General features: G+C 37.8%; 1 protein-coding gene across 6 annotated transcripts in view; it reads left to right on the forward strand.

The window, feature by feature from the left end:
- Positions 1 to 385: 385 nt before the first annotated feature.
- RAB3IP (RAB3A interacting protein) overlaps positions 386 to 14,634 on the forward strand; it is a 32,660-nt gene continuing 18,411 nt past the window's right edge. For 4 of the 6 annotated variants that reach the window (XM_085569401.1, XM_021544257.3, XM_085569403.1 and 1 more), the window contains exons 1-3: positions 386 to 443; positions 8,553 to 8,825; positions 9,025 to 9,286. In XM_085569401.1, coding sequence (XP_085425527.1) covers positions 8,578 to 8,825; positions 9,025 to 9,286 — 510 coding nt within the window. In that variant the 5' untranslated portion in view covers positions 386 to 443; positions 8,553 to 8,577. Of the gene's footprint in view, positions 444 to 887; positions 962 to 8,552; positions 8,826 to 9,024; positions 9,287 to 14,634 lie in introns of those variants that run through there. The other 2 variants (XM_085569402.1, XM_085569405.1) reach the window with 2 other exon arrangements.

A 14,634-nucleotide genomic window follows, 5' to 3' on the forward strand; every position in this document is an offset into this window, starting at 1 on the left:
GAGGCTTGGAAGCTGATTTGGAGCAGTGCATGCCCCATGAATGAAAATTGGTGGATAACCACTTGGCATATTTTTAATTTTCTCCTTTTTAATTGCACAATCCTGCGCCTTTGTTACTGCATACAATTAAACACAGAACTATTAACTTCCTCGTGTTTTTCACGGCACAGAGCGCTCAGAGCTCGGCAGCGCTGCCGGGATTTAACTGTGGCCCAGGGGACGCGCAGACCCGCGGGCGCGGCCGCTCCTCCTCCCGCCCCCGCCCCGCTCCCCTCACGGAGTCACCCCGCCCCGCCGCTAGGGGGCGGCAGCGGGGCCGCGCGCACCTGCCCCCCGCCCCGCTGCGGGCGCTGCGCTGCGCCGCGCATGCGCGGCCCGGCCCCGCAGGTCGGCTGAGGGGACGCGGCGGCGGCGGCGGCCGCTCCTCTCTCGAGGCTCGGCAGGTACGTGCGGCGGGGCTGCGCGGCCCCGGCCCCGCCATGGCAGCGTGGGGTGGCTCCCCGCTAGTGCTGCTGCACCTGCCCCCCGGCGCGTCTCCGGCTGCCTGCGCCCAGGCGGGCGGAGCAGGCGCCGCCGGGGAGCGCTGCCCCTAGCCGGGGCGCCGTGAGCGGGCGCGGGCTGGCTGCGGCCGCTGTGGGACTTGCCTGGAAGAACGTGGGGACAGGGGACGGCCCGGGCCACGCCGCTGTGCCCGTCTGCGGCGGGAGGGCGGCCCCGGGTCCGTCGGGGCTTGCGTGGGCACAGGAGGGGCAGTCGGCGGCAGAGATGCGCTCGTCCGCGAGTCCAGCCGCGGCCGAAGGCAGAACTGCGCAGCAGTGGGGATCGGCCCGGGAAGTGCCGGGAGCGCCTGCCCCGGGGTGGCAGCGGCGGCGGACGGAGAGCCGCGGCGGCGGACGGAGAGCCGCGGCGGCGGACGGAGAGCCGCGGCGTCCCGGGCCGGCGGGTCGGAGCGGCTCCCCAGGTAGTGCCTGTGCGGGGCCAGAGGGGAGGGGCGGCTCGGCGGCGGCGGCCGAGACGAGGAGAGGAGGGATGCGAGAAGCTGAGCAAGTGCCGCACGCTTCGCCTCCGCTCACGGAGCTCTCGGCCGGCGGGGCGGCAGGTGCGGATCGGGAGAGCGCCGAAAGCGGCGGGGGGAGGCCGGGCAGGGCCCCTGGTGGAGCTCGCAGATTTCGCCTCCCTCGAGGGGTCCCAGAGCAGCGTGGGTAGGGACAGCAGTGGCGTTCTGCGCTGTGGGACTGCGCTGGCCTCTAGCTTTTGTGGTTGCTTTATGGTCTGTCGAACAATATTGAGGGCCATACTTAGTCGCCAATAAGTTGAAGTAGTTAAGTAGCATATTTGACTTAGCTTTATTTTCTAATGTAGTTATGTTGGACAGTAAGGCTCAGAAAGTAAATTTTGGTACAAGTTGATACAAGCGATGAGCTATGCAGAAATTTGTGGTGCCCGACTGCTAATGCTTTATTAATTCCCCGAGGGTCGCAGGGCTTTAGAAGTAGGAGAACATAGTGACTAAAGCCTTAATGATACCCTCAGTGTTTGTCTTGCTGACAAAAAGCTACAGTGTTTTTATAAGTTTGAAAATGTTGTCTATTTTGTTTGCAGATCGTATACTAAGTTTTATGTTGCTTGCTTTATTTGCTGCATTCCTTTTTAAGTATGTTCGTAGGAAGTCTCGAAACAGTTATCTAAATAGATAAAATAATTAATCATGTATAGACTTGCTGTAACTGAAACTATCAGCTTCTCTTTTGAAGCAGATGTAAGGTTATTCACACTAGATGTATGTATTGGCAGCTACCATCTGTTCAAATATTTGTATTTCTCACTGTAGGGAAAAGCCTGAAATCTTGTTTTTTTAATATTTTTATTGATGTTTCTATTATAGAATCTTAATGAGTTTTTGGAAGGGTTAAAGTTTGGCCTTCTGTATTTGTCTCTTGGCAGTCATTCATCCGTTGTGCTTGGTTAATGTTACCTAGTGAGCAAAGAAGGATAAATAATTTACTGTTCTCATTATGCTTTTAATAAATAACAAATGGGAGTGCACCTCACAGCTGCGACTGGAATATCCATCTTGTTATGCTATATTTAAAAGGGGAATTTTTTTTCCGTAGGACAACAGAACAGTCACAAGAAGCATTTTGATTATAGACTGCAGCTTTCTTCATAGCTTTTATTGATTTGGTTTAAAAATTCATGTAAAATACCAAATGAGATGGTCACTCACTGTTCCACTTAGGTTTATGGATTTTCTCAGAAAAGAGATGTGTACTTTGGATTTTTATTTTTAAGACCCTTTTTAATAAGGCACGTAAAATATTGTCTTAATGTAACTTGTCAAGACTTGTATTAGAGACTTCATTAGCACTAATACGGTAACCATTTTTTAATAAATTAAGAAAATACTTTTTAAAATGCATTTGCAGTTACAGTGTCAGGAAATTAATGGTAATTTTACTGAAGTTTAAGTTTACTTACTGAATATTTTCAGTGTTAAGTGAAAGCAAGAGGGTCTTTAGGTCCAAGTCATGGCAAGAACGACACTACAGTCATTGTGATCAGGTTTAAACCTGAGATGGGCTAGTAAAATTGTTTCCAAGATAAGGCAGAACAATGCTTTGCTTTAAAAGGACCAGGAACTGCAAAGAGAATCGTATTTTCATTTTAATTAACTTGGTTTAAGAGTCTTTGTGAACAGAACAGCATTCTTTGAATGTTTGTTTACAATGAAAGTTTGTGGTATTCTTTGCCTTTGCAAAGCACTGACTTTTCACTGTAGTAAGAGGTGTACTATCTACCAAATCCTAAACCATGTTTATATATAAGTTTCACAAACACTTCATAAATATAGGTCATTGAATCTTGTGTGCTGCTTGTTTCTGTAAGAGACACTTGCTGTCTGTACCTGTATTTTTCTAGTTGAAGATATATCTAAAATAAAGTTTAAAAAGAGATTTTTTTGTCATCACTTCATCAAAACAAAAATCCTTGTAACTTCATAAAATCCAAAGTAGACTGTTTCTTTTAAAACAGTGCAAAATAGTGTTTTCAATGCGTAAAGTGAGAGTAAAAACAGATTCACATCATAGTATTATATGACAACACTAGAGGGAATGCCGTAGAAAAATATTCTCACGTTAAACCAAGAGTGTTTCTGCTAGCTGTTAAATTCTGTAAACTTGCCAAACTTATACCTTACTGTTTTACCTAATTTATCATTTGTTGGTAAATATATGGTGTGAGGTCACTTGAAAATAAAAGTAGAATATGTTAAGACTGGAGTAGTCCAGTGCTTTCTTTCCTCTCATATCTTACTGGCTAACAAAAAAAAAAAAAAAAAAAAAAAAGGTTTGTTTAAAAGTTTGTTTTGGGTTCCTGGAGCAGAAATTTCTATCACAATTGACAATTGCAAGATTTTGCCAGGACTGGGAATTATTTTTTGCAAACCTTAAAGGAATTCCTGTGCCAAATCTTTGAATTGTGTTCATGCAATCAACTGGCTTTGATAATGGTATTTAAATTTGCTTGAAATCTCTGGCTAAGCTTAAATATAAAACAGTTTAGGAAGAAAATCTACCACACTTTGTCCTTTGAATATCTTATACTGGAGAGATGTAATTGAATTCGTTTTGAACTTGAAATTATTGCCCATATGTGCCTTACAACAATTTAAATTTTAAACCACCTATTTGCATCTGATAGGTTTGAAGTAGCAGTACTTAACTGAACTGCTTCTTTAAAAGGTATTCATTAGTCCACTATTCTTAATTCCCTACTGAGTTCTGTAGAGTTTAAAACATATTACATTCCAGCCTCTAGAATGCCACAGATTTCAATTTTTTTTTTCCTTAGCCGATTGAGAAGAATGCAGGCCCAGTGGTGGGCTAACGGCAGTCGTTTTGAGGAAAAATCTGCTTTCCAGACCCCTCCCAGACCGGCTGAAGCAGATGTTGGAGTCTGATAAATGAAGTCTTTGGGACTCAGTTACATATTAAAGGCCTGCAGCATGGAGGTTAAACCACAGTGGCTAATGGGCACATTCTTTTGATAAGTACTAACTAGAATTTGCTCTTGGTGAAAATGTTTAGAGGTGTTAACTTTCTTCCTTAAGGGTTTTTTTTTCCTTCCTACTCGAGCAGGTAGCCATTTTGTTATGATTGTTCTCTTTTAATATTAAAGCTAAAAATGAGATTACTGATATGTGAAATGTTTGGTGTTGGCTTTGCTTTTAAATGGACTATAGCAGTCAGGAGGTTGTTCAGAATTGTTATCTTTGAAGTGTCTGGTATTCAAAAGTAATCTGTGAAAGACAAACTCCAGAGTTTGTAGGTGGTTTTCAACATTATTTTTTCAAAAGGAAACAAACCTTAATCAATTGCTGCCTTTCGGGGAGCTTTTTAGTATTTAGTTATTGAATGCTTTGATTCAGACAAGTAGTTAAACCCCTCTTAGAGTTATAACAGAAAAATTAGGTTAAGCATTTTGATTTGACTGCTGTTAAAAATGTTTGTGGTTCTCAATTTCTGTTAGAAGTTTTAGGAAGTGTTAAATCAACTGTTGCTAAACTGGTTTCTTTGTAGTACATTTTAGTTTACTATTAGACAAAATAATAGATTTGAGCATAGTTTCCTCATGAAGTTGTGATTAGTCATCAATGCAAGTGTGGCAGCAAAGAGGTAATAAAAATTGGCATTTTGTAAGCTCCCTCCAAATTTGCATTATTTCCAGATAACAGCATAAGGAAATGAATTATTTTGTTGTTTCATCCTGATTTATTACAGTACTTTACATTTTTTATGTGATACTAATTGCATAGCATCAACTACGAAAAAAATAATCATGGTTAGTAGGCACTAATGTGATTCCAAGCCTTCACCTTATATAAATGTGGTAGAAGAAATACTAAGAAAATTAATTATTTTATTTAACATCTGTGCTGCCCTGAAATGTCAGAATATCAGCTTTTGTTCACATTTGCAGAACTACTACTAAAGAGTGCTGTGTCAACAGTGTGTGGGTTTTTTGCACACAGTCAGCTTGACTCCTAGTGAAGCTCTCAGCTTACCATTTGCTTCATGTTCCTTCACAGCAAGGCTGTTCACTGCTGCCTTAGTCAATAATAGGAATCCTTCCTGCAAGCCTTAAGGAAGCCTCTAATCTTTAATGGCACTGAAATTTAATGTGCATTTTTAATCCTTCTCCTTTTGGTTACCACTGCTTTGAAGAGTTCTTTCCCAAGGGAGAGCTTTTACTTTTACAACCACCTGGCTTTTTGGGTATATGTTTGGTTTCATTAATGTGTAATGTGACTACATAACAGTGTTGGTGAGCCTTGAAACGGAGATACTTCATATGGGCTCTTTTGTCTTGTCTGGGTGGTGTACCCAGCTTCTGCCTGCTCACTGCCTAGTGAGGAGTAATCTTAGGAAAGAAAAAGGTTGAGAATGAAAAGTGTTTTACACAGATGGTTTGCTTATGGGTGCCCATTTGACAGGCTATGGGAAAAATATAGCTGAGGGACTTTATTTTCAGCTCTTCCAGGAATAACTTGTATAACTTTACAAACTTTTTTACTTCTTGTATCAAAAAAAATACCTTGTTTTTGGATAGCTGAGAAGTTATGCATAGATTTATTTACTGTTTAGGCTGAGGTCAATATTTAATGTATAAGCAGAGTGATAGTCTTGTAAATATCTTTATCTTTTTGGTTTGGGCTTTTTTTTTTTTTTTTTTTTTTACTGTTAAAAATACTGCAGGGAATAGGCAGATTAGGTGCAAAAGCTGTAGAAAAGTTAAACAGAACATTTCTCAGAGGAGTGGGACCATGTAGGTAGGATAGATTCCTCCCATCCATCCCCTGAACATACTGTTTTTCTAGGGTAAATTGATACGATGGTCTAGAGGGACAGCTAGGAGTGCATTTGAATATTTGAAAGATAATACGTAGGCTTTCAATTGTTTGTTTTTTTTTTTTTCTGTGTGAGCCATCATGGCCTTCTGGGCTTCAGAATGTAGAGTCTGTTATCACAGATATATGGAATTGTGCATCTTTTAACCTGTTGCTTATTCTGTTTACTTAAAGTATTTGCTCCAAACAGACAGCCCTAAGATTTCTACAGAAATAGTAAAATAAATGAAAAAAACGACAGATAAGCTTTTCTTAAACCTTTTTTTTTTAATTCTTGGAAAAGGTTAAGTAGTATTTAAAAAAAACCAAACAGTTTTTTGAAAAAAGCCTTGCATAGCAAAGCTCAGGCAGTGGTACTGGTGTTGCAAAATTCCATGATATCTCTACTGAATATCAAGGTAGACTGTGAGTTTTAAGAGTGACTAGCAATGACTAGCATCTTTCAAAGTTTAAATAGAAATTAGTCAACAGCAGGGAGTGTGTGACAGAAGTGTGTTCCTGTTCTGGTCTCAGGTGGGTCTCAATTTCTGCTTCTGTTGTGTGGATTTGAGTGCACTTTCCTAGGTGCTGTAGAAAAGGCAAGGCATCCAGGCAGCCCTTCTGCATCCATGTTCGGAGCCTGTGTCTTTTGTTAGTTGTGAAGACTGGAATCCAAAGAATTGGGAATTTTAAGTGGCAAGTTGGTACTGTTGTCAGTATAGTGGTGCTGGATATGGCTGGCTTGGTGGTCAAAAAGGAGGAGAGTGGTGGGAACAAAGAAAGGGAAACTGTGTAGATGTGGCCCTGACTTTGAGATCTGTGACATGGATATTTTTCCACTGGTGTGATGAACTATATAGATGGCAGTATTTTAGCTTATTAAATATAAAACAGTTGTGTAATAATTACATTGTAGAGCTGAAAACATTCTTGAAATTAAATTTTAAAGAAAGTCCTGTAGCTGGATCAGTTCCTTAATTTTAATTTGTCTAATTCACAGGCTTTATCATCATGTAGAGCATGTAATTATATGACTTCTAATAGTTAAGAACTATAGGGAAAACAAACAGCAATATTTGCCAAAGTTACTTAAACTCAACAATAAGCTTTTCATGTCTGTTACAGGAAAGCTTCAAAGCCCAAAGCTGTGGCAGTGTTTTTCTGCATTAATTATATTTGTGCAATTGCTCTTCATAGTTCAAAATAAAACAAAATTGTGCATAAAATTTTCTGCAGAAAAGGAACCCAAAACAAAAACATTCCTTCTTGTTCATGTAAGGTCCTTTTCATCCCTTAAATTTCTTAGAGGGAGGTGAATTTTTTTTTCCCTTTCCTTTTTTTTTTTCAGCAATTAACATATTCTTGCTGTCTGAATGGTTGAATTTCTCCCATATGTACCTGTTGATGTGTCAAAGCTCCTGTTTTACGCTGGTGTGTACACACCACAAACCTTGAGATGCAGAACAGTTTTGAATAGTGTTCTTTGAGTTTAAGGTGACCAGAAGGTCTTAATTTAACTAAAACATTACTGCATATGGAATTTTGGGATTCTGTTCTTGATGTCTTCCTGTGTGTTTTGTGAAGTAGCTAATGAAGTGGATGTATGTATGTGTAAGTTGACGGCATCCTCTCTTCATGGTTATGACCATCATCTTTCTAGATTTTCTCCCTGCCTTGTGTTTTCAAGTGTAGGATCCAAGCAACTTTCTCCCTAAAATACAATGTATTATTTTGTTTAGATTTTTTTTTTCAGATTAGGTAACTTTTTGAGCACTTTCTCTCTTCTGTATTTATATAACATGGAAAAGGTGGGGTTTTTATTGCAGTGAATAATCAGTGCTAAGTAATTCTTTCACAAATTTCTTCATACTCCTTCCAAAATACAGTTCTGAATTATGCAAAGATTTTTGTCATCTCTGAGAAATTGCTGGAAAGTAGGACTTGTAAAAATCATGTGTTGTACATGTTTTCTGTTGATTTTATGAAAAGCATACATAATTAAAAAATAAATTGAAAAATTGTCAGTGAAATTGCCAATTCATAGTACTTTTAGCCTGTAATATATTTTTGGTATACTTGTTCACAATTGTCATGTTAACTAATCATGTGATGTATTAAATATACACCATCATATTTCATGAGAAATCTTATTGGCAAAGTCTGTCATTTCAGTTAACTGCTAAAAGATCAGATGAGTAATTGAGCCAAACCCACTGTGGACTGTAATTTATTTAAAGGTTCACTGATTTCTGTCCTTGATTATTTGCTTCATTGAGATGAAAAATGAAAGTTTTAGGTTTAGAAATTTTTTTTCTTCACTATTCCCAGCTCTACTCCTCTTTCACGAATGAAATATATTTTTTTTTATATGAAACAGCTCTAGATTATATTAAGAATGACATTGTTTTATGATATAGAGTATGTTCTTGATTTAATCATCCCATTTAGATGCGGAGTCTGCTGTTAGATCTTCTGGACTCAGAGTACAATGGGTGGGAAAAACCATTTTTTTGGTGGTTAAGTTTGTACTTTTGCTGGAGTAGGCAGTCTCTATTCTATCACAAAGTATTCTGAACATATTTGAGTGGTTTTTAAATTCAAATAGCTGTCAGGTATATTTAAGTATTTCCTGTTTACTTTCTGATAATGTGACTATTTCCTTTAGGGATTCATATAATGAGGCTTTTATTATGGCCAGTGACCCCTTGGAAGGCTTTCATGAAGTGAACCTCGCTTCGCCTACTACACCAGATCTTCTTGGAGTAAATGAGCCAGGGACTCAGGAACAAACTACCTCACCCAGTGTAATCTACCGACCACATCCTTCTGTTGTGTCCACACCAATCCAACCCAATGCATTAAATGTTTCTGACCTTCCTACACAACCTGTTTATTCATCTCCCAGACAACTGAATTGTGGAGAAATATCAGGTGTCAGGTAAATGCCAAGTGTCTTTTTATTGATGTTTGTTGCATATAAACTATTTGCTTCATTAAAGATACAATTTTAATATTATTTACAATGTTGCAATGTTAAATTGTGTCCATAACTATATATTCAACATCATTACTGCCATTTCTAAAATAATTACTCTTAATGTATTATATAAATGAATTTTATATTGCTTTCTTTCCAGCATCAATGTTACCGACGCAGTACTTTGTTCTACCTCTGGACCCCAGAGTGGGTCGTTCAATCACAGTAATGCCAGGAAGGAGAGCAATAACGTAGAGAGAGAGCTTTTGCAGGTTACTACAGTAGCAGATGTTGCTGAAGGAAATGAAGATATTTTTGGGTTGAGTACAGACAGTTTATCTCACTTACGGAGCCCATCTGTACTGGAAGTAAGAGAAAAGGGCTATGAGCGATTGAAAGAAGAACTTGCAAAAGCTCAGAGGGTAAGGTTCGTTGTCTTGTTTCCTCCCTCTTTTTCTCTCTTCAAAGTGTTTTTAATATTGCAGAATGATAGATAGGCCAGAAGGTGCACTTGAAGTCTGCTAATTTCTTATAGATTTATTATGATGTAATTATTTTATGTAAAATTTTCCAAGTGCAGTGCTGATGTCTTAGAATTATTCTTTGATAATGTTTTTTTTTCTGGTGCTGTTGCTGCTACTTAACCATGGAAGCTTTTGCTGCAATATCTGGTTATATACACAGTCTTTTTGAAATGTAGGCTTTCCTTCATTCTGACATTTGAGAATAGGAGTAATTTTCTGTCATTCTGTTGTCACTGAATAAGTATTTATGGACACTGATTATATACCTTTTGAGTTTTCTTTCCTCTAGAGTTTAAAAGTGTAGCATGTGTAGAATTTATAAATGCTTTAGAAACAGAAGTGTTTCATAGGGGAATGCTGCCTCTGATGTTCTTTAGAGTACTGTTACACTACACTTCAAATTGAATATGGATACCTTTGAAGACACTGTGTCTCAATTCATTAATATTTGTAAAGCGCTTTGTCTTGTTTGGATGGATGGTGCTATATAAATGCAAAGCCATTATTTGTCATTTTAACATTTCTTTGTGCTTAAGTTTTTGAGTAGATTTTGTGCTATTTGTATCTGTGCCCTTTCCTCTCTAGTGATTCCATTCTTGTTTAGGTTTAAGCTCATCTTGTGTTTGAACTTGCTACCCTCTGTTTGTTACCTTATCTTGTTGGATGCAGTCATCATTACTGTCATAGTGAACCTTACCTATGGATTCAGACATTACTTTTTCTGTTGTATTGCTGAGTAGTGGCTTTCTTTGCTAATGTGTGTTTGCTTAGCTTTTGACCACTGAAAGAAAACATTAACCTGAGCTAAACTTGAGGACCTTGCATGTGAATATATAATCCTAGCAGTTAAACTTGGAACCCCAGAAAATAAGAACAAATTAACATCCAAACTTTAGAAAAGCTCTTCTTTACAGTATATGAAATTACAGCTCGTGTACTTGAAAACCACAACTTGGATGTGCTTGGAATGATACAAAAATCTTATTCCAATGTATACCACTTTGACTCTTAAAGATGGAAATGTTTCCTATTTCACTCTAAAATTTGTTAAGACTGTTCTTAAGGAAGTGGTATGAAGGCTGCTAGGACATACTTAACTGCATGTTATGTGTTTTCAAGCTCTTTGTGTGGTCTTAACAGAAGCAATTCAGCACTCACTTGAGACTGTTAATGTCAGAGTTCTTGCTAATTCTCAACTCTTCATGTGATTCTTACCAGTGTTATACTGGAGAGGTTACTTGCTTTGCTTGTCTTTCTAAACTTGCACTGTTTCAGAATTGCTTAGTCACGGCAGGGATCTGTACAAACAGTACAACCATAAACCCTATTCCTTCCATTATACTCACTTTCTTTCTCTTCCTGCATGAGGACTACTTTTTCCTGTTCCTAACTCATCTCTGGTATCTTTCCTCCAAAACTCATGGTTGTTCACATAGTGCTCTATCCTCTCTGTGATATTCATGTCATGCAGTCTTGAAACTTCTGTTTCCAAGCACACTCGCTTCTGTTGATGAGGACTCAGTTCAAATCCCCTAGAGATGTAATGAATAGGTGGTTGTCTTTTGTGTAATGGCTTTAAATTCTCTGTAATTCTCTGCTGTTTACTAGTGAGAAAAATGAGAATTACAATTTGCACTTGAAGCTTTACAGGCTACAGAGAGTGAACAAAGTAAATGCAAATTTGCTATTTTGCATTTTTCATTTGTTCCAAATTTCCTGCTCAAACTGTGTGCTATCATAGTATACATTAAAGATTGTTTTGAAATTGTTGCAGTTGTGATCAGAAAGGGAACTAGAAAGGAAAATGAAACCTTAGGGATTCACTGATTTTTTTTTTTCTACTTTACTTAGAGTACAACTTTTTTCTTAAGGTGCTGTGAGTTTTTTTTTTATTAGATAATGTATGTATGCCATCTAGTTGTTAGACATTTCAATCTGGTTCCTGAATACATTATTCAGTAATCGAATAAGTATTTTTTTTCCTGCTTGAGTGTAAAAAAAAAAAAAAAGTATTTCAAAAGTTTCTATCTTGATGAGAGAAAAATACACTTTCTACTTCAATCTAAATCAGTTGCAGCATAAGATCATGTCATAAGATTGGGAGGAAGGTTGGGTCAGAGGCTAGCAGCAGTGCTGAATTCTGTACTAATGGGGCATTTAAAATTTTACATTTGCCTTAAAATGCTCCCTTAATTAAAATGACAGTTATTTTTCAATCTTTGAGACAATTCAGATAATTTTTTTGCTTATTTTTTCACTGAACTCATAATTTCCAGGTATACTATAAAGGTGGAGATGAGTAGTGTTTGCTTTAGATCATCTGAACCCTTCCTGTTTCACTAATCTTCTAAAGCAGCATCAGGGAAATTGAGAAGGTGTTCAAAGACTTTGTGACTGTAGTGCCTAGGACCCCATGTCCTCACGTCTCTATGCATTTGTATTTTCTCTGCCATGTTTGCACCGAGCTCTGTCACTGTGGTCTATTGGTCACAGGTCAGCCACATGTAGATAGCTTCCCAGAGAATAGTGATGGTATTATAATACATGGTATTTCTTGATATACAAATTTAGTGGAGTCCTTGGGAGGAAATACTTTTTGCTTTTCATCTGAATTAACCAGCATACTGCATGTGTTTTGGATAGCTTATCTGTAGTTTCTGAGCTTTAGCATTTTGTAGTCATGTTTTTCTTGAATTTTTGTGTGATTCGACCCAAACCTATTTCCTGGTCAAAGAAACTGATGTTTTAGCCCTCTTTGATGAGGAAGGAGCAGTCTGTCAGTGATGATGGTAACAAGTTTGGTTTCCATGATTCCCATGATCTTTTAGAGTAAGATCTGTACAATTAGTAGCAGGTAAAACCATGTTTGACTTTTAGTGATAAAATGTGAATAAATTAAATTTTCCTGGTAGAGTACAATTGACTGGTTTTCCCATGATACAGTAATTCTTGTGACAGAGGTGATGGTATAGAATGTACTATCAATTTCAACATAGTTTGAGAGCCGGATTCTCAGATTTAGAATTTTCTTTTAAAGGCTTTAATTTCTGTTTACATTTTTCATCTCAGAAACAAACTGAGTGTTACAATTTGATCTCATGACTTCAGATCTGCATAATGTTTTAAAACTCTGCATGGATTAATCATTAAACAAGTTCACAATAACTACCCAGGAATTCCAGTGGTACTGTACAGTACTATTCAGCATTTAAAATTTTCTATTTTATATTGTCTTATATTTCGTATAAGTTAACCATAAAAATGAGGATGCATTAGAACTGTACTGAAATGTATGCTTTCAATCTTTAATAAAATAAAATTGCAGTTGAATTGTAAGGTCACAGGCTTGGAATGGTTGAAGATGTATTGATTCTCTGAGGCTGCCTTTGATGAAAGTTCCCTCACTTTTTATGCCATTGCAGTGCATTGTAGGCAGAGAAATTTTCTCAGGCAAGCAGAAAGAAAACTACATGAAAGCAAAATAGAAACATCTTCACCCACACCATAAGATAATTTGATAGTTTGTGAAATTATGCTAAGTTTGAAGGGAGATTCTGGATCTTCTGTCACATCATATCACTCCCTTGTGAATCTGGTTGCAAAGGACTGATTTTTATGTAGCTTTTTAAACTTGTGTGCTGAGTGAAGACGAGTCAAATAGGAGTGCATTTAATATAAGTACTTCTTTGACAACTTCAGAATTCAGCAGTATCCCACAGTTCAGAAATTAGGTGATATCTGTAGAAAATGTTTTTCCCTTGGTATTATATGTCTAGTTCTGACTTGGTTAAATTGCTTAGTTAGATGTAGGATAATTTTCTTCCTAGCATGTAGAGTGAATGGTTTTGAAACAGTGATTTGCAATTCTTATCTCACAGTTCTTTTTGAATACCCACCCTATAGTCTGAGAAGGTCAAAGAGAACTAAACAACAATATGACCCTTTGATACAGGCTTTTTTTTTAACTGTAAGATTTTTTTTTTTCCATGAAAGGTAATTTTTTTTCTTGCCTTATGTGTGTTCTTAGTGTGCTTTAAAATAGTTCCTCATCTTCATGTAGTTACCTTTTCAGAACAGTAATGTGTAAAGGACTGCAACATTAATGGTTAGTCTAGCACACAGAGTTGTCTTTTCTGCTTCTTTATTGTCTATGGCTTGGAAGTCTCTAGTAATGCCTTTAAGTCACAGGCAGTAGTAATGTTTCTGGTAACTGCTAAGCTTTTTGCTTTGGGCGCTCTTTATTTCTGCCCTACCTAAAAAACCTGAGCTTAACTTTGCTTGACAAAAAAAATGTCTTATATTATGCTTCTCCTGAACCATGTCATGGAAACTTGCCTGGTGTTTGACAAATCCAGCTAAACAGCCATGTGTAGTAGACTGCCTGCTGTTGTCTCTTTGTTAAGAAACTCTACTCATCTGCCTAAATTTTAATCTAATCTCTCCTAATCTTTCCAGTTGCAGGCAAAATGTAATTGTTGAAAGTAAGTAGTGTATCAGTAGTGGTAGGTAAACCTGGGGTTGTTTTACTTGCATTGCTAGTTTGACAGCTCTTGACCTGAATATTGATACAACCTGCTTTAAAGACATACATAGCAGTATCCTTATAAATCAGGGAAGTAAACCAAAGGAAATGTTGATGTTTCCTCTGCATTTATAGGAAAAGTTTAAAATCTTTTTTGAGCTTTAAGCATTTTGCATCAGAATATTCCATTTCCTGATTAAGAACCATACTTTATATCAGAAATACTTTAAACCAATACAAAATAATTGAATTTCCCCCCCATCCTTTTATTAACCTCTTCTTTTTTTTTTTTTTTTTTTTTGTGTGTGTGTTTAGCTTTTTGTATTCATTTCTTTTTCTCATGCCTCATCTGTAGCTATTTTCCTGCTGCCTTTGCAGGGTTTTTTTGGAGAAAGAGATAGGTCACTATGTGTGGAGTAGTAGTTAACAAGTAAGATTTGAATAGAATTTGAGAAATACCATGTTTGGAAAAATCCCCATAATTTAAGTGGTACCTCACAAAATAGTTGCATATTGAAGCAAAAAAAAATCCAAATGACAAACAAACTAGACTAAAAATCAATCAAAATGTTCAAAGTTAAAACCAAATAAAAGAAGGCTAGAGTAATGCCTCTGATATTAAATGATTCTAGAAGAGTCCGTAAACTCTTGTCCAGTCTAGGACGTGAAGTCAAACAGGACCCTTCACCTTACATAAAAATCTATTGCCAATTTTGCTGCCAAA

This window comes from Lonchura striata, chromosome 1A (assembly GCF_050655825.1).
Source record: "Lonchura striata isolate lonStrDom1 chromosome 1A, ASM5065582v1, whole genome shotgun sequence".
Classification (NCBI taxonomy): Eukaryota; Metazoa; Chordata; class Aves; order Passeriformes; family Estrildidae; genus Lonchura; species Lonchura striata.